The sequence below is a fragment of the Falco cherrug genome, chromosome 4 (genome assembly GCF_023634085.1).
Source record: "Falco cherrug isolate bFalChe1 chromosome 4, bFalChe1.pri, whole genome shotgun sequence".
In the NCBI taxonomy this organism is placed as follows: Eukaryota; Metazoa; Chordata; class Aves; order Falconiformes; family Falconidae; genus Falco; species Falco cherrug.
Window position 1 is genome coordinate 6,646,940 of NC_073700.1, and position 24,608 is coordinate 6,671,547.

The following is a 24,608-nucleotide window of genomic DNA, read 5'->3' on the forward strand; positions in this document are numbered from 1 at the left end:
GCGCTGAGCTGGCCGGAAGCGCGGCCCCTCGCTCCTCCCCTGCTCCGCCAGCCCGGGCGGCCGCCTGCCGCCGCCGCCATCGCTGCCGGCCTGCGCCTGAGCCTCGGCCTCCCCTGAGCCGTCGCCGGGAACGGCGGGCGCGACGCGGCGCGGGACGCTGCCTCCCCGGCCACGGCGGCTCCGAGCCCTAGGCCCCCGGCCTGAGGGGCCTTCGGCCGGCAGGTGTGGGGCGGCTGCGCGGCTGCTTGCCCGGAGCGGGTGCTGAGGTGGCAGCGGGCTGGCGGCCCTCCCCGCCCGGGCTTGGGGCTCTCCTCGCGAGCGGCCGGCCGCTGCCGCACCCCGCCGGGGCCGCGGGGCACCGACCTTGGCGGGCATCGCGGCGGGCAGCTGGCGGGGGCGCCTTGCCGCGGGGGCGGGCGGTGAGGGGAGCTGGCGGGGCTCGAGGGGGCGCGGGGGCTCGCCTGAGGCCCGAGGGGGCGCGGGGGCTCAGGGGGCTGCGGCGAGACGGGGGGCACAGCCCTGCGCACCCCCTGGGGGCTGCGAGCCGCCTCACCGGAGTAACGAACGGCGGCAGCGTAGCGTGAGCAGGTGTCGGAGTCACTTGGCGCGGGTTTGTGCTGGCAGCCGTTTCTGGGACAGCCCCCGGCGGCGCTTTCCGCACGGGTGGCTGCAGTGTGGGCAGGAGCCGCAGGTGTGTGCGCACCCTCCGCACCGCTGCCGCCGGCACCGCCAGCGCGCTGCGCGCTTCGTTCTGCGGAGCGCTGCGGCTGCCTGCGGTAACCCCGGCCCCGGCGGGGCTGTGCCCCTGGCGCTTGTTTACATTCGACGCATGGATCGTTCCCCCGGGAGAAACGCAACAGCGGAACGGTGGTGGTGAAGTCGGCCGCACCTAACGGCCACAGCACAGTGTGTGGTGGTTTAGTTTGGGGAGATTTTGCAAGGGTTTTAATACAGAACTGCCACTTGCTGGAATGTTGTTATGGTGCGTGTGCTTTCCGTGGGTTATGTGAAAGCTACTTCACGCGCCAGGATGCGTAGTTCTTGTTCAGATTTCCCTTATTTAACGTTATTTATTTTTTTTATTATTTATTTTATGTTACTATTTTATCTTACTATTATTTATTATTAAACGTTACTATTATGATTATTATTCAACATTAAATAATAAGTGAGTTCAGGTGCATGCCAAAATTGCATCGTTGTATTGTGGCTTTACCACCTCTTATAACATGGTGGTGTAGTACCTTCTTTCATACTTCTGTGATTATTTTCTTTTGATGGCACTTTAGCTGATACTCTGTTACATTTTATGTAGGGGATTTAATGGTTTTGAAAGTGTGTAATGCTGTTTGGTAAAATCTTACAAGCCTACCATAATCTTGCTGGTAGTTAAGTGTGGAAAGAAACATATAATTTGCCTTATTGCTGGGATGCTTTTGGTTCAGTTAATTAAATCAGTTCAACAGCAAAGTAACTAGATGTAATCTTCCAGATTCTTTTCAAATCACTTCTGACTGGCAGGAGGAGTTTGGTGGGGTTTTTTTCTGTCAGTGAAGTAAGTGGCAAGATCTGCATGTCTCCCTTTTTATCTCTGAATTTTTCTTTAGACACATCATTGTCACTGCGTACTTACTGAGATACCGTACTTTTTTTATATACAAATTAATAAATAGGAGGGGAAGAAAAATCCCAAACAATAATAACAATAATTATAATGAGAAGGAAGGAGAAGGGGAGAGGAATAAACACATTTTTCAAATGTGACATACAGTTTTATCTTTTTAAGAGAAGGAAACATACATGGCGTTCGGAATTTGTTTTCACACTTCTGGTGATCATGGGTTTTGCCTTGCATAGGCATGCACTGGAGGTAGAGGGTGACTGCTGTTTTTTTTCTCTTGCAGGTTTGCAGGAACCTTATGCTAATAGGTAAAATAATAAGAGAAAAATGACATTAAGGAAAGGTATGTGTATGTGTGTATGTCTAATGCATATAAAATAATATATCTCTGTTGTATTTTTCCGAGTTTCCCAATCTTGCTCTGGTTATATTGATAAACTTTTTTCTTCTAAATTTTCAGTGAACATTTCCATCCTTATAGTGGCTGTTGTCATATTTTTGCTAGTTCTTCATCATAACTTCCTAGGCCTCAGTGACTTCTTGAAGCGGGAATTGTCAGGTATGTTGAGTTTTATTCTAATTTTTTTAAAGTTTTCCTTTTTTTAAAAAGATTGGTGGGAAAGCACATGTGCTGGCCAGACAGAAACCACCACATTGCTAAAATAGCGTGTATGATAATAATCAGTCATTTGCATAAGAAGATATATTTTTTGTACTCTTTTATGACTGCGTCTTTTCCTGTTCTCATACTCAAGAAACTTCAGCTTGATGGCTTGTCTGTTCTTGCTGTCCTGTGACTTTTTTCTTTGTCAGGAAGCCAGGCGAGATAGCAGTGAGGATTCCTTCTGGCTTTAAGTCATTAAGATATGTTTCAGTTTACTTAACAGCCTTTTCATTTTGGGGAGTCTGCTTTTAAGAACCACATCTGGTCTCACAGAGCCTTTCCATGTCCCCATTAAGTACCAAGTCCCAGTCTGCCACTCCTGGGAGCTGTCACTGCTGAAAGCGCCTGTACAACTCCTACCCCAACAGCAGTTGAATAGGAGCCTGACAGGCCTTAACCAGGAATCAGTTGAAGTCAAAGCTGTTGAGCTCTGTCATCAGGAAATGGCAAACAGATGCATAAGCCCTGCTTTGTGAACAGCAAACTGCTGCTCACAAACTGCCAAGCCCCTGTTTGCCATGTTCCTCAAATTACCTGAAATCAACTAATATGTAATAGTCTAGATCATCTGAAAGGTACCAGTGGTGTTATAAAAAGTGTGGGTAGTGGGCAGTTTGCCAGCTTTTACATGTCATGTGGTCTAGTAATAAATTTCAATGCTGATCTCTCATTTTCCTATCTGCACCCTAAGAGTGTAAATTTTTGTGGCTTCATCTTAGATAATGTAGTGTGATCTGTGATCCCTGAAATAAACATGGGCTGTTTGTGCTGTACTTTGTGCCTTGATGATCTTTGGGAAAAAATGTGCAACAGTGACTTTAATTTAGAATTTCTGTTTTCTTCATTGGTTCCTACCTAAGAGGGAAAGAATGTATAAGAAAAAGAGGGAAGGGTGATGTGGACAAGACTTAGAAGGTGGTTAGGGTAAATGGGAGGGGGAGGTCAGTGAGATTATCGGCACGTCAGAGGGGACCAAAGGCAAGTGGGACCTGCTGTAGTTTAAGCCTCATTTTAGTACCTTGTGCTGTGTGAATATGTATGGTTAAATGTATGTAGTTTATCTGCAAGTGTGATGTTTTCCTATTCATTGACATCTTGGATTCTCAAGAGCAGGTGCTATAATCCACACCTCAGCTGAGACATCCAAGTGCTTGCATAGTAGAAATAATTGAAGGTGTTGGGAATTTTAGTGTGGTAATAATGTCTGTGTTTCATTTGCCTAAAACAAGTATGGGATGCCATTTGTACTCCACAGATTCAAATCCATTAGGACTTCAGCCCATAGATTTCATACCTGCGGTTCCCCAGAGGCTGGCAGATGAACGGAATGATAAGGAGATTTCTGTGGTCATTGCAGCATCAGATGAGAGGCTTGGGGGTGCAATTGCAGCCATGAACAGTATTTACCAACACACCAGATCCAATGTGGTTTTCCATATTGTTACTTTGAATGATACTGTGGATCACTTGAGGTAATGATCTTTTCATTTGATTCCCACAATACTGTAAAACTTATCTCTGAAAAGTGGAAGAGCTGACTTTTTCCTAGAACTGCACTCCTCTAAATTGCAGTCCTATCTGCTGCTGCTGCGTGCAGCTTTTTGACAAGGCTGGTGTGGGGAGTCCTTCGGTCATTCTCTACGGTAATGTTTCAGGGATGGAAGAGAGCCATCTTTTCCGGTGGGGTTATATCCAACCAATGGGACTGCAGTTTGGTGGTGGAGGGGTTGTAAAAGTTACTTCCTACATTTCATCTAAGCAATTCAAATGCTGGCAATGAAGTTTCTCTGGTTTTTTAGGTTATTCTTTGATCCTTTTATTTTACCCACATTTGTTCACACTGATATTTTTTGTGAAGGACCTGTGATAACAGCACCGTGTATTTCTAGTAAAATAAGAAGCAATATCATACTTCCATGTATCACAGCTGTGCGGTATGCTGATAGTGGGCATGCCTCTGCAGTCATACAGGACACCGCCGACATCAGTTGTTTAACCCCAGCCAGAAACTAAGTACCACACAGCCGCTCACTTATTCCCCTGGCCCCAGAGGGATGGAGAGGAGAATCAGAAAGGAATGTGAAACTCCAGATAAGATTGTTGAGATAAGAACAATTTAATAAATAAAATAGCAGGGGGAAAAAAAAATCCCTAACAATAATTATAATGAGAAGGAGGGAGAAGGGGAGAGGAATAAAATCCAAAGGGAGGGGAAAGAAGAAAGCAAGTGATGCACAATACAACTGCTCATCACCTGCTGACTGATGCCCAGCCAGTCCCTCAGCAGTGGTCGGCAGGGCCTGGCCAGCTCCCCCCGGTTTATATACTGTGCGTGATGTTTCATTGTCCTCCGTACCTTCCTGTGGTGGGCTGGGTGTTCTGGCCTCCGTGGGGAGGTGTGGGTTCAAATCCCACTTCTGATACCACTTTTTTTTTATGGAATACCCCTTTGGTTAGTTCGGGTCAGCTGTCCTGGCTGTGTCCCCTCCCAGTTTCTTGTGCCCTGCCAGCCCTCTTGCTTTCAAGGGCTGAAAAACTGAAAAGTCCTTGACTTGGTATAAACATTACCCAGTAACAACTAAAACCATGTTGTCAACAGTGTCCTCATACCAAATCCGAAACACAGCACTGCACCAGCTAGTAAGAAGAAAAATAACTCTATCATGATTGAAACCAGGGCAATCAGCCATACATTGCATTCTACATGTGTGTTTCTTGGGTAGGGAAGCGAGTGGCTGGATCAAGATCTGTGTCACTGTCAGTCAGATCTCTTGCTTTTCATTTGATTTTTGTCTCATTTAACAAGATCTGTGCCTTTCTTCTGTTTGCAGGCTGTGGCTGAGTAACACTGCTCTGAAAAATTTGAGATACCGAATTTTGGATTTTGACCCTCGTGTCTTAGAAGGAAAAGTACAAGTGGATCCTCAAAAGGCAGACACCTTAAAACCAGTGAGGATGATGTTGATTACTTTTTGCAATTATTAGTTAGCAACAACATATTTTGATACTGGCTTTTGAAAGGAACTAGAGATCAAAACCAAATCTGTTAGCATAGAAGCAGTCTTTTATAATCAAAATCCTAAATTTCAGTAAGAAGAAATTCCAGATAGTAAGAGATGGATTTGAATATCTACGTATGCATGCTTAGTACCATTTGTTGCTGCTAGTTGCAGTGAGACACAGGAGCTTGCATGTCAAGCATGCCAGCACCTGAGAGATACTACAGATACACGTGGAGAAATAAGAAATTCTAATATAGTTTTAAAGTTAGTTTATCCAATGCACAGATTCATAGGAAACCAAGAACCGATGGAATTTGTTTATTTTAAATAACTTCTAGGATATCGCTGCCTATTTTACTTCCTTGATAGAAGTTGTCTTGGACATCAGGGCCATAGTTAAGTGCCAGGAGTATCAGTCAGTTTCATATTTATTTGGACAATTTTTCATTTAATTCTTCCCTCCTCTTGCTTTCTTGTTCTCACAGTTAACCTTTGCAAGATTCTACTTGCCCAGTTTGGTGCCTCATGTGGAGAAGGCCATCTATGTGGATGATGATGTAATAGTGCAAGGTATGAGACCTTTTCTTAGCCTTTTGCCACTGGCTTTATGCTGAGGTCGGTATGTAATCGCATACAGTAATCAAACACTTCTGCTTCAAGGAAAGATATAAAACCTTTGTAAAGATGAATGAGTTGGACTAAACTTGAGTGGTTTTATTTGCTGTAGCCATGGCCTGAACAAGAAGTCCCTCAGCACTTAGTCAGGATTGCTTTTAATTTTTCTGTGCTTACTTTCATTTTCCAGATGATATTCTTGAACTTTACAACACTCCATTGAAACCTGGACATGCAGCTGCATTTTCAGATGATTGTGACTCAACCACTAATAAAGTTGCTGTCCGTGGAGCAGGCAATCAGGTTAGTTTTATTCTGATTCTGCAGTGACAACACTATAGATCCCAGACTTTGGAAACAGGCAGTCAGTTTTGATGTTCTTGCAGGTTGATTTCCAAATGCAGTGAACCTAAAGGTGTGGGTCTCCCTACCCAAATAAATTTACTCTGATGTTTGTGTTACAAATCCCACCTGCAGTTTCTGTTTAGGCACAGTAAAGGCACTTCAGATTTTTGCTGTGTTTTATAATGAGAGCGGTTCCTAGTGTGGAACAGCAGGCGATCTTAGAACATCAGAAGGAGAATTTTTCATTTGTGAGTCTATAAAAAGTACTTTTTCTGGGAGTGGTGCTATATTATTAATATGGTATTATTAAGACCATGCAGCATTCCTTAAAATATGTAGTTTATAAAATCATATTTTAACAATGTTAGTCCTTGTAGGCTTGCTTTCTCTTATTTTAAAGGAAGGGGCATTTGCTTTAACAACTTCAAGTAATGCTTGTCTGTTGGGAATTGTGCAAAATTTTTCTTCAACTAGTAATTTGACCATATTTTAAGCCAGTTTCTACTCTCTTTTCCTTCCCCCCCCCCAGTATAATTACATTGGGTTTTTAGATTACAAAAAAGAAACCATCCGAAAGCTTGCCATGAAAGCCAATACCTGCTCTTTCAATCCAGGAGTTTTTGTTGCCAATTTGACAGAATGGAAATTACAGAACATCACTAAGCAATTGGAGAAGTGGATGGCACTTAATGTAGCGTAAGTAGCTTCAAGCTTGAGGCGACAGCAGGTCAAGGGTTGGGTTCTGGTGATGGCATGTTAAATGAAGGGCTGTGTGTGTATCTGTGGATTCCTGTCATGCAGCTGCAAGTGAAAAATCAACTGATTCAGGGCCACACAATCATCCTTTCCCAACTTCTTTTCATCATCTTTTCCAGAGAGGAACTCTACAGTAGGACTCTGGCTGGCAGCATCACGACACCTCCACTGCTAATTGTATTTTACAAGCAACATTCCAGTATTGATCCCATGTGGAATGTCCGGCATCTTGGTATGTATGAAACATCTGTGACACTGCTCCCCCAGCGTGTTTTTTTTCCACACATCTGTAGCTGGACACCTAGTTGATGATGCAGGAAATGGATCTTTTCTTCCTCTATTTTATACCTTGTTCTTTAAGAAATGCTGCTTTGCAATAACATGTTGGGGCTTGGGGGCCTGATCCTTTCTGTTTTATTTTTGAACTGCTAGGGGGATAGTTCTTGAATGGACTTATTCTCAAATGACTTCTCATTTTCTTTTTCTTGTTCTGCGTATAGTATTGTATCTGAAATGATCCTAGGTGTTTCTTCCAAGACTACTGAGAGGAACAGACTTTCTGTTCTGATACTGGTGAAACTCCAATACTGGGAGAGATTTCTTGGGTTTTCTTTCCAATGAACAGTACACAGGCTGCTGAATACATCTGGGTGTTAAGGGGGGTGGGTGGGTGGGTGTGCTGTTAAAGAACCTGGAAGTGAAGGCAGTACTGAGACAGATCAAAGTGACATTCATTTGCAGCTATGATGTTTTTCCCTTTGCCCTGATGTCTGCCTCCTATATTACCTCCTTTCTCCATAAATGCCAAGATTTTCTTTGTTAAAATCGAAGTCAAAATATTGCATGTTGGTGTTTCTGCTGCCTTTATTTCAGACACTAATGCTTCTTTTTAAATAAAAGGGTCTAGTGCTGGAAAAAGGTACTCGCCCCAGTTTGTGAAAGCTGCCAAGCTGCTCCATTGGAATGGACATTTCAAACCATGGGGAAGAACAGCTTCATACGCTGAAGTCTGGGAGAAGTGGTATGTCCCTGACCCTACAGGCAAGTTCAGCCTGATCCGCAGACATTCAGAAGCCTATGAAGCAAAATAGAATCAATTTCAATAACTGATGGCATTTTCTCAGGAAACTTCTGGAGCCAAGCAGAACTTTTTTTTAGCCAACTTGTATTACAGAGCAGTCCTTGCCTTCTGGAGCACAAGGTGATACACTTATTCAGGTGCCGTTCTGAAATGCGCAGGTCCAAACGAGACTCGCTTCACCTGTGTGACAGAAGATGCTACTTCAGCAGCACTACAGAAAGCCAGGATCTCCACAAAGTAGCACTTTTAATAGTTCATTTCTGCCGGTTGGGGGTTCTGCTCTTCGCTACAAGTCTTCTGGAGGAGGATCCTACGGAAAGAAACAGTTTCTTTCATCAGCTACGGAAAGAAACAGTTTCTAAGAACAAGATACAACTTCAGCTGGTGCTCGCACCGTGCAAACCTTGCCCAGCAATGTACTGTAATTAAGTGCTGCTTGGGTTTTGTTCTGGGGCGGGGTTTTTGGGTTTGTTTTCTTATCCTGTGAATTAATTTTCTCAACTACCCCTTCTTGCATGAAAACTCTTCCCAACCAGTTTTGTGTAAGTCTTTCTTGCAGAATTCTGCAAAATTGAATCTTTTTTTGAAAGATGAATTTTTCAAGTATTATTTCACTATGCAAAGTCGTTCTAACTGCCAGTGAACACTAAAACGTTTTTTTAAAGTGGTGGACTTCAAAAATAAAAGCTGATTTTAACATGTTGACACAAACCTCTGGTAAATGGCAATGATTCTAGTCCTGATCTATGAAGTGTGTTTCCTTTGTACGTAAATACCATAGCAAGTGATTGAAACTAAGGTAAATTGATCCCATCTTTGCAAAAGCAATCTCATTCTAAAATTGTGCAAAATGTTTATTTTGGGGATCAGACTGTATGACTTCCACATTAATTTTGTTATTGTTAAGTTCCTTATAGCTCCCTCAAGTGAGCATGGGCATGGCTGTGCTCTAGTTTTTCCTACTGTGCTTTTCCCAGTCTGGCCCTTAAAACTCATCAAGATTCCTGTGCCTTTTTATAGCTGGCTGCCCATCGCCTTTTCTATAGGTAAGTTGTTTTTTTCTTACAGTTGTAGTGTTGAGTACTGGTTATTATTGGCTGATATATCCCCGTAGCTATTGTGCCAGCTGTTCCATTTAATGGTTTTTAACAGGTTTGAACTCAAGCTGTCATTTTTATTAATACAGCTTGTATATGGTCCTCAGTGTAAGATGTTTAGACAAAGGGCTTTATGTTAATGTAGTGACGGGCTGAGTGTTACATGGTCAGAGATACATGTGTATGAATATGGGTTTATTACTGCTTTCTAATTTAAAAGGATTCCCAACTGCTTGATTCATTGCAGTCTTTGCCTGTATGTCTGTTTGTTGTGGATGCTGAGCTGTGGTTTGTTACCTATAGTTTCTTTTCCTGGGTTTTGATGAAGAACCATTCTTGTCCTTGAAGTGGTTAGGAGTAATGAAGTTCAGTTACCAGACTTTCAAAGATTGTATTGGATCAGATGATGTCAGCTTAATTCTGATGACTAGGCTGTTTTAGCAGGTTTAAACTGCATGAGTCTGCATGTGATACTCTGCTTAGGAGGACTGTGCTTCAACATACATTTAGGGGAAAAATAAAACCATCTATTAAAGAAAAGAACACAGAAATCAGACCTTTAATAGGAAGAAAACAGATGCGTAGGAAGAAGATGGTTTCTGTCAGGTGTTTATTCTAAATGCTTAATTTGTTGAACAGCTGCAGGGCCTCTTGGTTAGAATTCTCTTGTAACCCAGTTCTGCTGTAGGCTGAGTGCAGTAATGCATCCTTATTGCACAGGGCTGTGTTTCGCTTTACAGTTACCAGTTGTTGCCGTGTATAACAGGTGTCATCAGAAAATACATTTTTTGTTCAAGAGCACTGTAAGAACAAGAAGCTTGTTCCCCCGTGAAGACAGATTACTAATATCATAATCTGCTGCCCTTCCAAGTGAAAGTGCTGGTATGTAGAGCAGTACTTAGATACAACTTGTCTATCTAGCTGAAATATGTGAAGGTTGGCTAGAAAATGCTACTTATGAAAGTTCTACAAGTTTTGCAAAAGTATACTGAAAAGTTACTGACTTAAGTCGTGCTTTAGGGGTACAGTCTATAATCCTCTAGGAAAAACAATTAAATTTTATGAAGGGAGGGTGAAAACTTACCTTGACATTTAAGTGTTTGAACATTACTAGAATTAAACATTTACCATTGTTTTTCAAAGAAAAAAACCAAAGCATTATCTTCTTGAAACATCTTTCTATAAGGCAAAACTGAACAGACTAACTCAATCTATTAGAAATTTTTAAAAATAGACTTTAATACAGGAAATAAAGTTTAGGACTTAAAGCCAAATAGTGAATTTGCTGGACGTATAAAATCTGTAACGATCAAATGTGATATGCCATTAAGTACATTATTTGACACAGCAATAATTGTGAATCTTTGCAGCAGCTCTGGTATGCGGCGCTCCTCCAACTTCTGCTGCAACACAAGTCTTCATGACAGTTCTGAAAGCCAGTAATAAGAACCTCCAAATGGTGTCTTCACACATAATTCATTATACATAGTCTGTATTAAAATCGTAGGCATCATCTTCATCTGCTGCCTTATCCAAGCTGAATGATAGTGAATGGGAATGTTCGCTTTCTGAGAAAAGAAAATGATATGTTAGTGAAAGCAGTGCAAGTGCTAGAGTACTACAGACTATCCTTTAGGCCAGGGTTTGTAATACAGACCTGCTCTCTGCTTTTCTGAATTTGTAGGACTTGTTTGTCGTTTTCCAAGCTTTGCTTTTCTGGTGACCTGAGCTTTGCCTTCCTGCAAGTCAGAGGTCAGAGATATATGTTCGTTCAGACATCACTAATGAAGTCTCCCATGCAAATGAAGCTTAACAGGGACTGACGAGAGTATGGATGTCCCTTTGTATAGCTGGTCAGGAACACACTGCCTTAGAACTGAGTTAGAGCAAGGTTGTTTCCTTAATTATGCAAAAAGCCCCACCCTTATCTCCAGAAGAAAAGACTTTTTGAGTACTCCTGGGGGCTCTACAGTGCCTACACATTCTCAGTTTATGGCAGGATGCTGAGTGGGTACACTTGGTGTCAGGATCTAAACAGGTAAACCCAGCCTAACAAAACCCTGATTTACCTCTTTGACATCTTTTTTTTCTTCCACACTGTCTTGCTCATCATCACTTTCTGTGAAATCCTCCTCTTCTTCTTCCTCCCCCTCCTTGCTTGTTTCCAAGTCTTCCCACTCTGATGCCTCCTCTATCACTTTATTTTCCTCTATTGTCCCATTTGCCATACCAGCTGACTGGAAAATGATGCTGCTTGCCAGACTGCGCCGTTTTAAAGCTGGGAAAAACACAGAAGCATCTCTTAAGTCACTGTTAGACAGCACCAGATATAACGCCTACCCCCTGAGAGGACAGCCATTTTAGGTCAGGGCTAGAAAAAAAACCCCCAAAACCCGTCCTGCCTACTCCCTTTCACAAGAGGCACGCCCCCATAAGTAGGCAGAACAAAGGACAATTCTCTGAGAGTAGCTTTCCCTGAGGCACCTACAGAAGACTGCTAGGAGCTTAAAGACTTGGATTCGAGTATAGATTGTACTGAGTGAAATGTATTTTGTTGGCCTAATTAGCTAGTGTTTGTGTGCTCTTCAATGGTCTTTTTCCTTATTTCCTATTTAGGAGGGTTAGAAACTAAGAACTAGCAGGGGTAATTTTGTGTTAAGACAGCACACAGATGCACTGTTCTGTTGCATCAGAATCCATTTCTTTCTTAAAAGGTTCATTTTAACTGCATATTGGCAAAGCTATCATATAAACCCCAGGAGGAGCTGCATTTAAAATCTCCCATTAAAACTACTAATGGTAGCAGTGCATTACAGTAACAGTCCTACCTTGAACAGTGTTGCTGTTCTCTTCTTCTAGGTACGTTAAATTAAAGCACTCCTGCATTTCAGCTATTTTGTCTTCTGTAAGATATGGTGGTGGTCTCTGAGATCCTGGAGGTTGCGAGTGGTAGCTTACTTTAGCTCTGGGAAAATAAAATAATCAGCATTAAAAAACAACCAATGACAACATAGTTAAATCACTGTATTTAAAAATAAAACCCAGAGCACAAAGTTCTCAAACTCTTCTGCCTACCTACTAATTTATTAATATCTGTTTAACAGCAGTTAAATAGCTATTTAAATTTGACCCTGAAGTTGTCAAAAACAGATTTAAGTGGATAGCTCGCTCCTGAGAGGGAAAAGAAATGGCACACTTTGTCACCATAAATCATCTGCCTGTAAAATCATGAACTGTAAAATCATGAGCTGTGAAAGCAGATGAACCACCTGAGCAAGGAGAGTAAGTCACACTCAATTACTATTACTGATTCTGAATTACATTTATTCCCACCTTCAGAATATAGGAACCACTATAAATTTCCACAGAAAATGTGCCTTACTCTTTCCTGTCTTTAGAAGAGGACTACATGGACTCAGTATTCGCAGAAGTCAGCAAACAGGCTATGTAGTAAGATGCAACATGCTTTGACTCTTTCCATGTATCTTTCACTACTTTATAAAATTATTGATGTATAGCGTTCTCTAAATCTGTTAGCCAATCCAGCTGTCTTTACCAAAGTAAAATGTTAGAAACCTCCTTTCTGTGTACTTCACAGGACTCAGAGCTTCTGCTGTGCTGGATTAACAACGTGAAAAAAGGTGAGCAGCATAAAGCAAAATTCATAGCATACCTACCCTGTCCAGTCACAAAGTAGTAATTTAGCTATATTCTCTATGTCAGGAACACCTCCCTTTTTCAGCATACCCCTTTTCTGAGCAAGTAAAGTCAAAAACTCTTCTGTGTTCCTGAAATCTGGGATAGTATAGTACATCATTACCTAGTGCAAAAGAAAATGGTGCATTCAGAAAGAGATACCCAATTTTCTCTCAGTTCTAGGAATAAAAGAGCAAATCAAACTGGATTACAATGAGGATGAACTAGTAAGTGAAGGGCTGGTTTTCTTTTGCATGTGGGAGTAAACATTACAAAGCAAAATGCCTACTTCATCAACAAACTCAGCTGAGCTGCCATTCACCCACAGTAGTGGGTGTATAGAGACAGCACAGTGGTTTGTGAAAACAGGGTCATCACAGCACTGAATGGGAATTAGTCTTAGGCTGATCTACTTGAAACAGTGAAATCAGAGTTGGATCTGAGGTCTTCACTGAAGGAGTCAGGAAGCAGTCAGAATATCTTCATTTTTCACTCTGTGATACTGTGATGAGATCTTAAAAGCAGGGTGTTTTGAAGATCAGAAAACTTATTGGGAAAACAGACTGGCTGACAGGATCATGGCATGCTGTTTCTGCCTTCCATTTGTAAGGATGAAAGATCACACTTACGTTGCCACCCTGTGTGATTAGGGGAAAGCAGTTCAAAAGCTACCAGAATTAAAGTGAAACAAACTTTTGCTATTGGCCCAAGAAACATAGAGAGATTACATGCAGTGAAAGGTGTGGAAAAAGATGGAGCTCACCTGCTGTTTACTGCAGTGATTTAGAATGGCATTTGCTCCTTCAAGCACATCTGCTGAGTCTGATTCTTCAGTGTCTATGATACTTCTCAAGGCCAGAGCCAGGGCACTGTTGGAAGGATCTGCAATTATACTTGGACTGTCTAACATCTTTGTCTGTTTATCAATGTGCACAATTTGCATGGACCTATTCAAAGAGAAAGGCACAGTGAGTAAAGGTAACCAACGAGCAAAAGGACTGGTAATGGTGAGGGGTGCAAGACACAAAGCTCAGCACTGGACTGAATGCACTTTCATACAGAGTCAGCTTCAGTGTTTTCTTACATGCTTTGTGCAGGACAACTCTAAATGTACAAAAAAAGCAAGTTTATACACTGCATTTTCTCGTGACAGCTTGCATCACACAGATCAGTATCTTTTATCCTAGCAAATACAGGCGTGCATTTAAAACTGCACACAGGGGCATACTTCACCCCTAATGGATGGAAATCGTACACAAACTCAAAGTAATCATCACAACAAACAGGGAAATCAACAGCTTTTATCAGACTTGGCTTACTTGGTAACACCTCTTGCTAGGCCAACATTGCAAGCACGAACTCCTTTAAGACTGTTGATTATGCTGCTCTTTCCCACATTAGGGAAACCTGAAGAAAACCACATAAAACCTTGTAAGTTAGGTAAGAAAACTCAGCCTATGTAACACTGATCAAAACTGCTTCTTCCACGTGTCTTTGGTAAAGTACATCTTCAGTGTGAGATCAGAGTTGGATCTGAAGTCTTCACTACAGAAGTAAGACAAAGTCTGTATCCTCATTTCTCACACTGATAAGATTTGTGGTGTTACATATAGTGTTTTAGTTATCAGGTAGGAGGAAGGCAACACAAGCTGCATGATGAAAGCAATAACAATCACTAAAAAGCCAATTAACAAGTCACATGTTAGTTGTTTCACCAAATCTATAATACAGGACACCAAAGCTTTATGGGAGGAGAAGAAAACTCCCTTCTGCGTCTCCAGCTGCTTACCTACTACCCCAACGTGAATGGGTTTGTTTTGAGTCTTGCCATACTCTTGAAGAAGCTTCAAAAGGCATTTGCTTCCAAAACATTCAGTGGTTCTTGATAAATCAACACGTGCACGTCTTTTTGTGACCTGCTCCTGCTACAGGATTCAAAGGTAAAAAAAAACCACCATGGTACATGGTCAAGAGCTATTTAGGAAGATAAATATATATGCATAGATTTATTTATCTACTGTAACGTTTCCAACTCCTATCCTCTATTAGATGATGTTACTGTGTCCTTCTAGACAGAAGGAATTAGGTAGCCATCAACTACTACAAGAAAAAGGAATGAACTGACTTAAAGGGCTTGCAATTTCAGTTCAGGCTGTGCTACAGACTTGTGTGACCATAAAATAACCATGTACATTCAGATGGCAGAATCATCTTCACATTCTCTCAAGAGACTTCAATTTTTTTGAAGTATTTCAAAACCTGCTTTCTGCATTGTGGTTTCTGCGTCGTTTTGCAGGAGGGTCTATTTCACTATGCTGTTATCAGAGGTAAGACATGTGAAGCATTATGTATTAATACATGTATGACTCAAATGAGCATCTTTAGAGTTGAGACTAGGACATAGGGAGCTAACACCTTTATCCTCTTCATGAAATCATGTCAGGTGCCACCTTTATTGATGGCCACAGTCAGGACGATTGCAGTAGTATAGCCTGCACCACTTTACCTACAGAACAATTCAGATGTAACTGGTGCAACCATCCTGTGCGGAAGATGAAAAATGCCTCATCTTCCTGCCCTCACCATCTTCCTTACAGTAAAAAAGCCCACTTGCTTTTACTCAAGTCCAGCATCCTGGGCACAAATAACCATACGTATTTCAATAGCAAGTTCTCCCCCACTGCACTGCAAAGCTTAGCCACAGTGCAAAGGCATATCCACCAGTCACAGCGGTATATTCGAACAAGAGAAGGAATTTCAAAGAACAAAAATTCCTGTTTCTCGGCGTGTATGATTGCAAACATATAGGCCATGAGACAGTCTGCAGTGCTCTTACCATTGTCCTGTCCTTCATCAGCGTTGCTGATTTAAAAGCAACCGTTGGAAACTCCTTCTTTAAATAACTCAACCATTTCTCTAAGTTCTCCTTTGGCACTAAATCTGAAAAAAAAGAGGGCAGTTGTTTTACTCCTGTGAATCATAACTGTCACTGTGTGGAGGGAATCTCATGTGGAATCAGGGCCAGGCTGTATTTTGTCCATTGAGTATGTTTCTTTATAACGATGTTTGGCTGAAAAACTCTAGTAAAGCAGTGGGTATGTTCCCCAAAGGAACCCGTGTTACAAATTTTAGTCTTTGTTTTCTGCCTCAAGCAGAACATACCACCATTACATTTTTGACTTTTGGCCCCTGTATTAGGTTTTTAACACTGGGGTCTTGCTAGAGGACTATGGTACAGTGATGTTCTGTGAAGGATTATCACATCATCCCTGCAAAGGCTTCTCTAACAGAAAGGTCCCTTTGCTCTTGCTGTCACTGTTGGCAGTTTCTTTTCTTTTTTTGCTGCTGGTAACTCAGAAACTTGCAGCCTTTTTAGCTGGTTTCACGTGCTTTTGCATGGATTCTTTCATACAGCAACGGAAGAGAGAAAATACTTCCCAATGCCAAACTTCAAATCCAGCTATTGCATTGATTTGCTAATCCTTAACTCACCATCGTGGCCTCTGCTTACAGGCTTACATTCACAAAGATGTTAAAAAATCCAAGATCTTTACTTTAAAAAAATTGGCTTTGATTTAGTCAAATTTAGCTGAGACTAACCGATGCCTTCAAAATTTATTGCAGAAGATAGGGGCTAATGTGCATTTACCTGTCTGTGGTAGTTTCTTAGCAAACTAGACTTAAAGGTGGAGGAAATGTGACCCCTTCAGCAGGGCAGTGAGCTCAGAGTTGGATCTCATGTCTTCAGTGGAATGTCAGATTCCTTTAAACCTTCTTCATAGCTCACCTACTATAGAACCACACAGTGACCAAGTAACACTTGAAGAAAACCTGTGCTGCTTACCAATTTTGTTCAGAACCAAGAGTAGCTTTTTGTCTCCTCCACAGCAAGTTACAGCTTGCTCCAGTTGAGGGCACCGGCAGCCCATTGGATCTCTGGCATCTAAAACCTCTAGAACAACATCTGAGGCCTCAATCACCTAGGTTAGGAAAGAAGAGAGAAGACTATCAAACAGGACATGAGAGACCATTTGACAGATGACAACTCTGGAATAGCAGGGGAGGTTTCATGCAAGTGTTCTTGTTGAGCAACTTTCTTCTGAACTACAAACCAGAAAGCTGAAGCAATTTTCATCTTTTTCCTCTAAAGGTAAGAAATCCTTAGATACCAGTACCTCGTTACTATAAGAGCTCTTTGATGACTCATTATGTATTGACATTGGCCCAAAAAAGTCTTAATGCCTCAAAGTGCTGTATATCCTAGTAGCTTATACCAGGTAAAACTGAAACCCTCACAGTTTCTGTCGTAAAATCCCTTACTTAGTGTTGGAAGTTTATCACAAGCAACCTTTATACTGTCTAGCAGCTGTACAGTAATGCAAAAAAGGAAAATAACAAGTGGTCTCATTGCTGACTGTCATCAAAATACATAGAAATAGCTGAAGTGTCTCACCTTCTTGAGCTCCCTGCAGAATGATTTCTTTGAGTTTTTATCCAGCAGTTTGTTAGTCTTTGCTTTAGACTTGGCAGAGGATTCCTGAATGCAAATAAAAATGAAAGGGAACAATTTTATTGAGAATTAGTGTATTATACTTGTGCACATGTACAGCAGAAAATGTAACACGTAACATACTGCTTAAGACGACACAGTTTCAAGATGACTTTTATTGCTTCTATAAGCTTTGAAGAATCAAAATCATACCAGATAACCTACCTTTCCCTCTGCTTTTTCCTTGGTTTTGGCTGCTTTTTTAGCTTCAAGCTTCCTCTTCTTTTCATGTTCTTTCTGTCTGTTGAGCTTCTGCTTTTGTTTTAGTTCTTCAAGCTGATTGCAAACAAAACCCAAGCAAGATAAAACATATTTGAGGGTGGTAAGGAAGATAGTTCTTTCTCCCTATTTAGTTATTTCTGACCAAAGTTCCTGAGGCATCTTAGAAGTCACATCTGTCCAAGTGACACTGGGAACATTTTTTTGCACTCTACACTGAAAAGAATACTTTGCCTCCAATTGCCTCAAAACCAGAGGCAACACATCCGCTAGCTAGACCCCAAAACCAGCCGTGCAGCAACCACATTACAACCCATATGGGTGCTGCTCTCATGTCACATTACTCCATGCTGCAGATAGTAGATCCTTATTTTCTGTGTAATCACGTAATGCCAGGACTTAACTTCTAGTATTCTGATGGGACATCTACGTATCTTAGCATCACAGACAACTCAGATTACATTAAAAAGAACACTTGCAGCGTGTTTAATAAACACAGTGATGAAATGGAGGTTAAAAATAAAAGAGTAAATTGTTACACACTGTATAACGCTGGAAATAAAAAGTATTATTTTTCCAAAGGACACGTCTGCTAGGACAATTTGCAGTCTACCATGACTGCACCTCTGGTGTGCGCATGTGCATGCAAAGCTTCCTTGAAGATAGGAATGGTCTCAGTTCTTGTCCTCTTTACCACAAACTATTTTACCCTCTGCTTTCTTTGCTCCGCTTCCCGTAGAAGCTCTTCCTTAAATGGTGCAGCGCTGGGAACACCGGGATCTTTCTTGGGCTTTTTGCGTCCACGTTTTTTGGCCTCCTTCCTGACTTTTCGGTGGTGTTCTCTGATCTGAAGATGGGCACAAGAATATTTTCTCAGTCTAAGGCAAAGAAAAATGGGATGTATCCTTCCTATTTAAAGATACAGAGTAGAAAGTAGTATATTTCTGACTTTAGATTGCAGTGTGTCGATTGCATAATGTCTCATCGTAAAGCTACGCTTGATGTACCAGCCCAGAATAATACAAAATGTAACGCTGTAAAACATCTACACTCCCTGCTACATCATCGGCCAAAGGTAACTGGAAAGCAAATTGCTCGCCATAGTCCCGACTCCTTCACATTCAATATAACATCCCCATTGCGTACACGTATAGGTACAACACGGTTCTGTAATAATATATATAAAATGCTTTTAGCGTTAAACTCATCAGCACGGAGCTTTAGTTGGACCCCCTCTCCCGCGCCCCACGGGCAGGGGCCGCCCGCCGGGACTCACCTTCTTCTGGATCTTGTAGCGCTTGTGGCAGGTGAGCCGCTTGCTGGCCTTCCTCAGCTCTGCAAGACATCGCGCCGCTCAGCTCGCGGGGACAGCCCGGGGGGCAGCCGAGCTCCCACCGCCACCCATTCCCTCCAGCCCCCCTGTCCGATTACCCCGCCCCGGGCCGCTGCCGCCACCTCCGCGCCCGCGGCCATTTCCCCGGACCCGGGCCGCCGCTCGCCCCCGGCGTCCCCTCGCCTCAGGGCGCTCGCCGGTGCTACTGCCCGAGGCTCGGCCCGCCCCGCCCCGCCACCGGCCACCGGCGCCCCCGCCCGCCGCTCACTAGGCCGCTTCATGGCGCCGCCGGGCCGCGCTCGGCCGCGGCCCCACGTGGAAGGCCGCGCTCCTGCCTCCTCCCGCCGGCGGGCGCTGCCGTAAAGCGAAGCGGCCCTTCCTCGCCAGAGGTGTCGCGCGGGCTCGGCGCGTTTGGCGGCCGGGCGGGCTTTGCGGCAGCGGCGGGCTCGGCGGTACCGAGCGGCGGCGGCGACGCCGACGGCGGCAGCAGCGGTGGCGGGGCGGGCGGCGGAGGGCGAGTGCGGCCGCGGCTGTCGGAGGCGGAGCGGAGCCGGCTGGGTGAGCGGCGCGGCGCCGAGGTCGCGCAGGCGGGGCGGCGGGCCGAAGCCAGGAGGCCGCTGCCTCCCTTTGTGTGGCCGCCGCGGGGAAGCAGCGCCGCCCGGCCGCGCAGCAGCTCCGCCGTGGCGGGGCCCGCGCCGGGCCCGGGGGCACCGAGCCCCTCCGCCTTCTGTCACCTCCCCCGTCCCCGCCTCCCGCAGCGGCCCGGGCCCTGGGCGCGGGCCGCCCTGCGGCGGCCCCCTCGGTGTCGCTGTCCCTCACCAGTGTCCCGACCCCGCTGGCCCCGGTGTTTCCCTCAGCGCTTTGCTCCCCGCTGTGCCGGCCCCGGGCCGAGCTCGCAGCGGTGACAGCGGCGGGCGGGTGGCTGAGGGCCGCTCCCGGGGCCTCCGGCGTGAGGCCCGGGGCAGGGGGCGCGCCCCGCCCGGTGTGGGCGGCAGCGCGGGGCGGGAGCGGGGCCCCGTCCTGCCGGGCCGTGAGGGGCCGGGCTGGCCCCGCGCCCGAAAAGGTGATTTTCTTTGTCTCCTCCTTCCCCTGCCGACAGTAACACCTCACAAACCGGGCAGGGGGCGAGCCGGCTGCCGGCAGGGGCCCGCCTGCGGGGGGCTGGGGGACGTGACATGTTTTGCCTCTGCTGCCCGTCCCGGTGCTGGTGAAACGATCACGGTGCTGCGGCTCTCGCTGCTTCACCAACTTTGTCCTTTTATAGCGCCTGGCTGCTGCCGGCCCCCTCTTCCCGTGGTGTAGCTGGTTTCAGTGCGATCGGTAATGGGTGGAAGGGGGGTCTGGCTGTGTTTCCCTCCTTTGTTCGTTTGTGAAGTTTACCATGGTTTGGTGGGTATTTCTGTTGAGATGGGGGAGATCTGATAGCGGTAAGATACTTTCCATGATATCCGTTGGCTTTTAGCTTTTTTCTTCTTGGAGGAAGAACATGAAACGTGTGCTGGAACCTCGTCGCCTTGCTTTAAGCGTGTTACCTCAAATGCACGTAAAACTGTTCATTTAATAAGGTTGAACTGAGTAATACTTGTGGTGATCGGTCTAGTACAACTTTCAGGAGAGGCAGTCTTCTACCCGTTGTGTATATATCAATATACATGCATGTTAGTAATGGCCAAAGCATTTCTTACAGAGATATCTGTGCTTATGTGACATTTTAATGAGTGGTGTGAGCAGTTATTAAGCAGACGCTCACGCTCCTGTTGTGTAGGACATGGCTTGTTTGTGGCGGTGGAGATTCTTGGTGTGATAGCTGAGAGATTTGTGAGCTAGCAGTTAGATTGCAGAAGAAAGTCTAGGAGAGTGTTCTTAAGTAAAACAAAATACATTTCTGTCCACAGTAGGACTGTCTTGTTTGTAAGTGTGGAGATCTAGAAAGAAGTTTGCATTTTGGGGCCTGACATTCAGAAGGAGTTTTACATAAACAGTTCTTTCACTGAGTATTCATGATGTTGTTCAGACTGGTGCATGTTTTGCACCTTCCTCTGTTGTTAGAGGAGAAAAATGGTTTTGGAGGCCATGTACGGAATGGCCAGATGTCTTGATTGTACAAGTGCAACCCGCATCTGTGTGTGGCTGAGAGCTGCAGTGTGCGTGCCTCAGATAACTGATGTGGAGAAGCCTATATGCAGTTTGCAGGCAGATGCTGGTGGGGGGGGTGTCCCCAAATCTTTGTTTCAGGGTGGGATTTTACTGAGTATACTTCCAGGTTCCTGGGTGAACCAGAATTATTGATTCCAGTATTCCCTCTTGCCTTTCTTTCACAACCAAGAACTTGTGTTTTCTAGCAGCCTCCACATCAGCAAGCGCCTGATGTTAGCAGTTTGATACTGTAGCTCTCGGATAAAAGTTGGAGGCAGTGCCAAAAGTGACAGGCTAGTTGTCCGTTCCTGAGATGAACTGCTACCTAATGAAGCATGGAGTTTCTGTGTATGTGCATGTTTTGAAAACGTCCAGAATTCTGAACAGGGGAACAATCTCTCTGGGGTTTGATTGAAGAGAGTACTTGTATGAACTACATAGAAGCAGTCATTTCATCATAAAATGGTTCTGTACATTTCACATGGAATTTCTGAAAAAAATCAGACTTGGAGACTGCTTGGAAATTGAAAGGGGTATATTTTTAGCGAACCTGTAAGGCTGGGTACTTAATGTTGCTTACTTATGAGGATAAAAATCTACTCTGAAGCCTGATGGAGATGCATCATCATTAGAGAGTCTATTAAATGTTTCTTGACCTTAAAAATTATTTTCTTATTCTTATAAGCACTGTATTACTTCATATTCAGTAAGTTTTACTGCTTACTGGTTTTTACTCTCAGGTCAGATATCACTTATGTTTACTCACTGCTCTGCTTGATGAATCATTCTCTAGCAAGTGGCTGTGAAATCTGCAGTATGTATTTAGGAACAGTAGAGAAATGTTGTTTTACTGTAAAAATGACAGAAATGTTTAGCATTCTGTGTACAGAATTACTTTGTAGAGTTTCTGCTAGCGTAAAAAAGTTACCTCTCTTTCTTGCTTTTTTCTGTGTCACTGTAATTATTCAATTTGTTCTTTGAATATATTCTTCAATTATCTATCTACTCTCAATTTTCTTCTCTCTCTTTCCTTTTTCTTGTCTTCTAGTTTTGACTGTACTAACACCATTGCTGGTTTGCTACTCTTAGAGTGTTACCTTCTCCTGATATCTGTACTTGGCCATCAGACACTATGAGGAGACTGGCTTTTCGAGGTGCTGGTTGTACTCTGGTAAATCTGGTAAATTATTGATTGTATGTGCACCATTCTCCCTGTTCCTCTGCCTAGCCTTTCGGGTTTTTTTATCCTAACTGTTAATTATTCCTACCTTATTTTTATTCATCTTGTTTGTGTGCTTGAAACTAAATCTGTCCCTAACATAAATGCTCTAATGCGGTTATGTTGTGCTGCCGTACCTTGTAAGTCAGCTGCTTCCTAGAAGAAATTCCTTGGTTTGGTTGGAAAATAGGTATAGGCTGGGGTAGATGGATCTCTTCTGTCTTCAGCCTTTGAGACAGCTACAAATAAAGGTATTTTTCTGATGCTGTCACTGGAAGTTGGGAAAGACCCAACAACTTGTTTGTAAATCATTGTAGTTGTTGGATGGTGGTTATTCACTTGTCACTGTTCGCGTTGGTAAATGGAAAACGATGGCCAGAAAAGGAGGTGGCCTTTTCTACTTCTTGATTATTGAGCCATTTGTCCTACACAGAAGGTGGGAGTGGTAGGTCACACAATGGTCCAGACCTTTTTTTGGCTTGAATCTAGTTCAGGGTATTCAGTAGCCATTTTCATTTATTTGTTTTCTTTGTGGGTTTTTTTTGTTTGGTTGGTTGGTTGTTGTGTTTGGTTTTTCTTAATTTGACATGGAATTATGTGCGTTTACACCAGAACATTTCTCTGTACAGCTTTTTCCTTTGAAACAGCAGTTCTTGCTTAGTTATCATGCATGGAACAAGGTACCAAAACGTAGATAGTTCAAGAGCATATCCTAGTAAAAGCTGCTAAATTAATCTTCACCATGAGGCCTAGGCTTTCCGACATTGCTGTCATCAGTGATTATAAAACTGTAGAACCATTTTGATTTCCCTTTACTTTTGCAAATTTTCAAAAATCTGGTGTTTAGATATATGGCTTAACTGAACGATAGTATATTACAAATGTATGTGACTCATTCTGAGCGCTGCTAGCTTTGTAGTTAGCTCTCAGCAGAGAATTTGGATGCAATGCCATGAGTTTAAGAACATCTCTCTTCATTATAGAAGAAGTTGGATTCCATGGGTTCCAAGAGGCGAAGAGCTACCTCACCTTCCAGCAGCGTCAGTGGAGGAGATTTTGATGATGGCCACCACTCCACAAACATACCAGGCCCAAGCAGAAAGAGGAGGAGACTTTCCAATCTCCCAACTGTAGATCCTGTTAGTACCTTCTTATTATGCACAGGTTTTTTTCTTAGGGTTACTGTATCCCTGCCTGGGAAATGCTGGGTTGTAAAATGGATGATCATATGTAGTGCACATACGCTGGCCCTGAATCTCTTGCTGCCTTGGCTAAGCTTGTTATTATCTCCCCAGTTTCATCTTTTTCTTTCCCTTTTTCCCTTTGCTGCTTTCCTTTTTTTGCTGATGATTTTAGCAGATGGAAGGATCTTGGAGAAGATGAAATCACAATGTGCAGAAGTTGAAAGCTGTGTCTGAATAGCAAATGCAGAGAGACATAAGTGAGGAACGGCACAGACAGTGATTGCTGAAGTGCACAATGTCTCTCTTATGCTTTTGAGTTAGCAGTCTAATTTTAATTAATTGCAGGGCAGAAGAACCCCTGTCGTTGTTTTAGGTGTCTATAACTTGGGAAGAATTGTACTGAATTAATTTAAATTTTGGGTGTTTTACTTAGAATTAGCATTGACAGAAGGCTCCCTATGTTCAAAACAATAAATTAAAATTCTGCAGTACCTGGCATACTTGTCATGTACTGTACTAATGTATGAGATGCACCAATTTTGTCACACTTCTGCTTTAAGGCATGCTGTGGACTGGCAGCTTGTCTGTCCCATTGTTAGTAGGCTTCGATTTGTTACCTCCTTAAAATTTTCTCCTTTTTCATTACTTTATTGTTCTTGCATTTTAGATTGCTGTATGCCATGAACTTTACAACACCATCAGAGATTACAAAGATGAACAGGGCAGGCTCCTTTGTGAGCTTTTCATTAGGGCACCGAAGCGAAGGTAAGACCATGGTTCTGGTTAAGCCTTGAACCTGAGATTTAATCAGGGAGTAAGTGTTTATTGAGGAATACTTCAGCATTAATAGCTGTGAAAAAGCTAAGCTAAGTTTGTCATAGTTTCACGCCAGTGTTTGATCCAAGTTTTTGATGTAATTATTCAATGACACATGCTAACATTGGTGCCCTTTTTCAGTCAAAAAAGGATACACTGAATCAATTCAAAATGTTTCTTGTGACACCTGCCTAAAACATCTACGCCTTTCACTATAAAATATTCCACCTAAGTGGTGGAATGTAATACTAAGGGCATAGCTTTGGAGGATGAAT

At 43.4% G+C, this 24,608-nt stretch overlaps 3 protein-coding genes and 3 non-coding genes across 17 annotated transcripts in view; 2 read left to right on the forward strand and 4 right to left on the reverse strand.

The window, feature by feature from the left end:
* Positions 1–77: 77 nt before the first annotated feature.
* On the forward strand, positions 78–8,795 carry GLT8D1 (glycosyltransferase 8 domain containing 1). 5 transcript variants are annotated; one of them, XM_055708610.1, is made up of 11 exons: positions 97–222; positions 1,493–1,555; positions 1,905–1,964; positions 2,082–2,180; positions 3,541–3,757; positions 5,117–5,234; positions 5,773–5,857; positions 6,093–6,205; positions 6,777–6,943; positions 7,123–7,235; positions 7,904–8,795. In XM_055708610.1, the coding sequence occupies exons 3-11, from the start codon at positions 1,949–1,951 to the stop codon at positions 8,092–8,094; spliced, it is 1,119 nt and encodes a 372-aa protein (XP_055564585.1). In that variant the 5' UTR covers positions 97–222; positions 1,493–1,555; positions 1,905–1,948; the 3' UTR covers positions 8,095–8,795. The 5 variants fall into 5 exon arrangements, with proteins under 5 accessions (XP_055564583.1, XP_055564585.1, XP_055564584.1 ...); XM_027797653.2 differs by lacking the exon at positions 97–222 and adding an exon at positions 487–982; XM_055708608.1 differs by lacking the exon at positions 1,493–1,555 and having other exon boundaries at positions 78–222.
* A 929-nt stretch (positions 8,796–9,724) lies between these two features.
* GNL3 (G protein nucleolar 3) lies at positions 9,725–19,397 on the reverse strand. Its single transcript, XM_055708607.1, has 15 exons — positions 19,247–19,397; positions 18,922–18,980; positions 18,355–18,492; positions 17,592–17,702; positions 17,331–17,414; positions 16,722–16,857; positions 15,714–15,817; positions 14,667–14,802; positions 14,197–14,284; positions 13,641–13,824; positions 12,859–13,001; positions 12,010–12,146; positions 11,251–11,459; positions 10,839–10,920; positions 9,725–10,749 (listed from the first exon to the last, which is right to left on the reverse strand). The coding sequence occupies exons 1-15, from the start codon at positions 19,257–19,259 to the stop codon at positions 10,661–10,663; spliced, it is 1,713 nt and encodes a 570-aa protein (XP_055564582.1). The 5' UTR covers positions 19,260–19,397; the 3' UTR covers positions 9,725–10,660.
* LOC114014328 (small nucleolar RNA SNORD19) lies at positions 13,292–13,368 on the reverse strand. The gene has a single exon (XR_003557781.1). It is a non-coding gene; the product is annotated as a small nucleolar RNA SNORD19 (small nucleolar RNA).
* Positions 14,386–14,459, reverse strand: LOC114014326 (small nucleolar RNA SNORD19). The gene has a single exon (XR_003557780.1). It is a non-coding gene; the product is annotated as a small nucleolar RNA SNORD19 (small nucleolar RNA).
* On the reverse strand, positions 16,591–16,662 carry LOC114014325 (small nucleolar RNA SNORD19). Its single transcript, XR_003557779.2, has one exon. It is a non-coding gene; the product is annotated as a small nucleolar RNA SNORD19 (small nucleolar RNA).
* Positions 19,398–19,399: 2 nt separating the features above from the next.
* PBRM1 (polybromo 1) overlaps positions 19,400–24,608 on the forward strand; it is a 68,951-nt gene continuing 63,742 nt past the window's right edge. For 4 of the 8 annotated variants that reach the window (XM_055708588.1, XM_055708595.1, XM_055708593.1 and 1 more), the window contains exons 1-4: positions 19,454–19,536; positions 22,163–22,285; positions 23,317–23,472; positions 24,185–24,282. In XM_055708588.1, coding sequence (XP_055564563.1) covers positions 22,247–22,285; positions 23,317–23,472; positions 24,185–24,282 — 293 coding nt within the window. In that variant the 5' untranslated portion in view covers positions 19,454–19,536; positions 22,163–22,246. The other 4 variants (XM_055708591.1, XM_055708589.1, XM_055708594.1 and 1 more) reach the window with 4 other exon arrangements.

Bases quoted from the DNA above. Each gene is read 5' to 3' on its own strand.
- GLT8D1 (XM_055708608.1), top strand. The intron at 2,181-3,540 runs GTATGTTGAGTT...TGTACTCCACAG, and splicing joins CTTGAAGCGGGAATTGTCAG to ATTCAAATCCATTAGGACTT. The intron at 3,758-5,116 runs GTAATGATCTTT...TTCTGTTTGCAG, and splicing joins GATACTGTGGATCACTTGAG to GCTGTGGCTGAGTAACACTG.
- GNL3 (XM_055708607.1), bottom strand. The intron at 16,858-17,330 runs GTGAGACACTTC...TTCCTAACCTAG, and splicing joins TCTGCAGGGAGCTCAAGAAG to GTGATTGAGGCCTCAGATGT. The intron at 13,825-14,196 runs GTAAGCCAAGTC...CTCTTTGAATAG, and splicing joins CTAGCAAGAGGTGTTACCAA to GTCCATGCAAATTGTGCACA.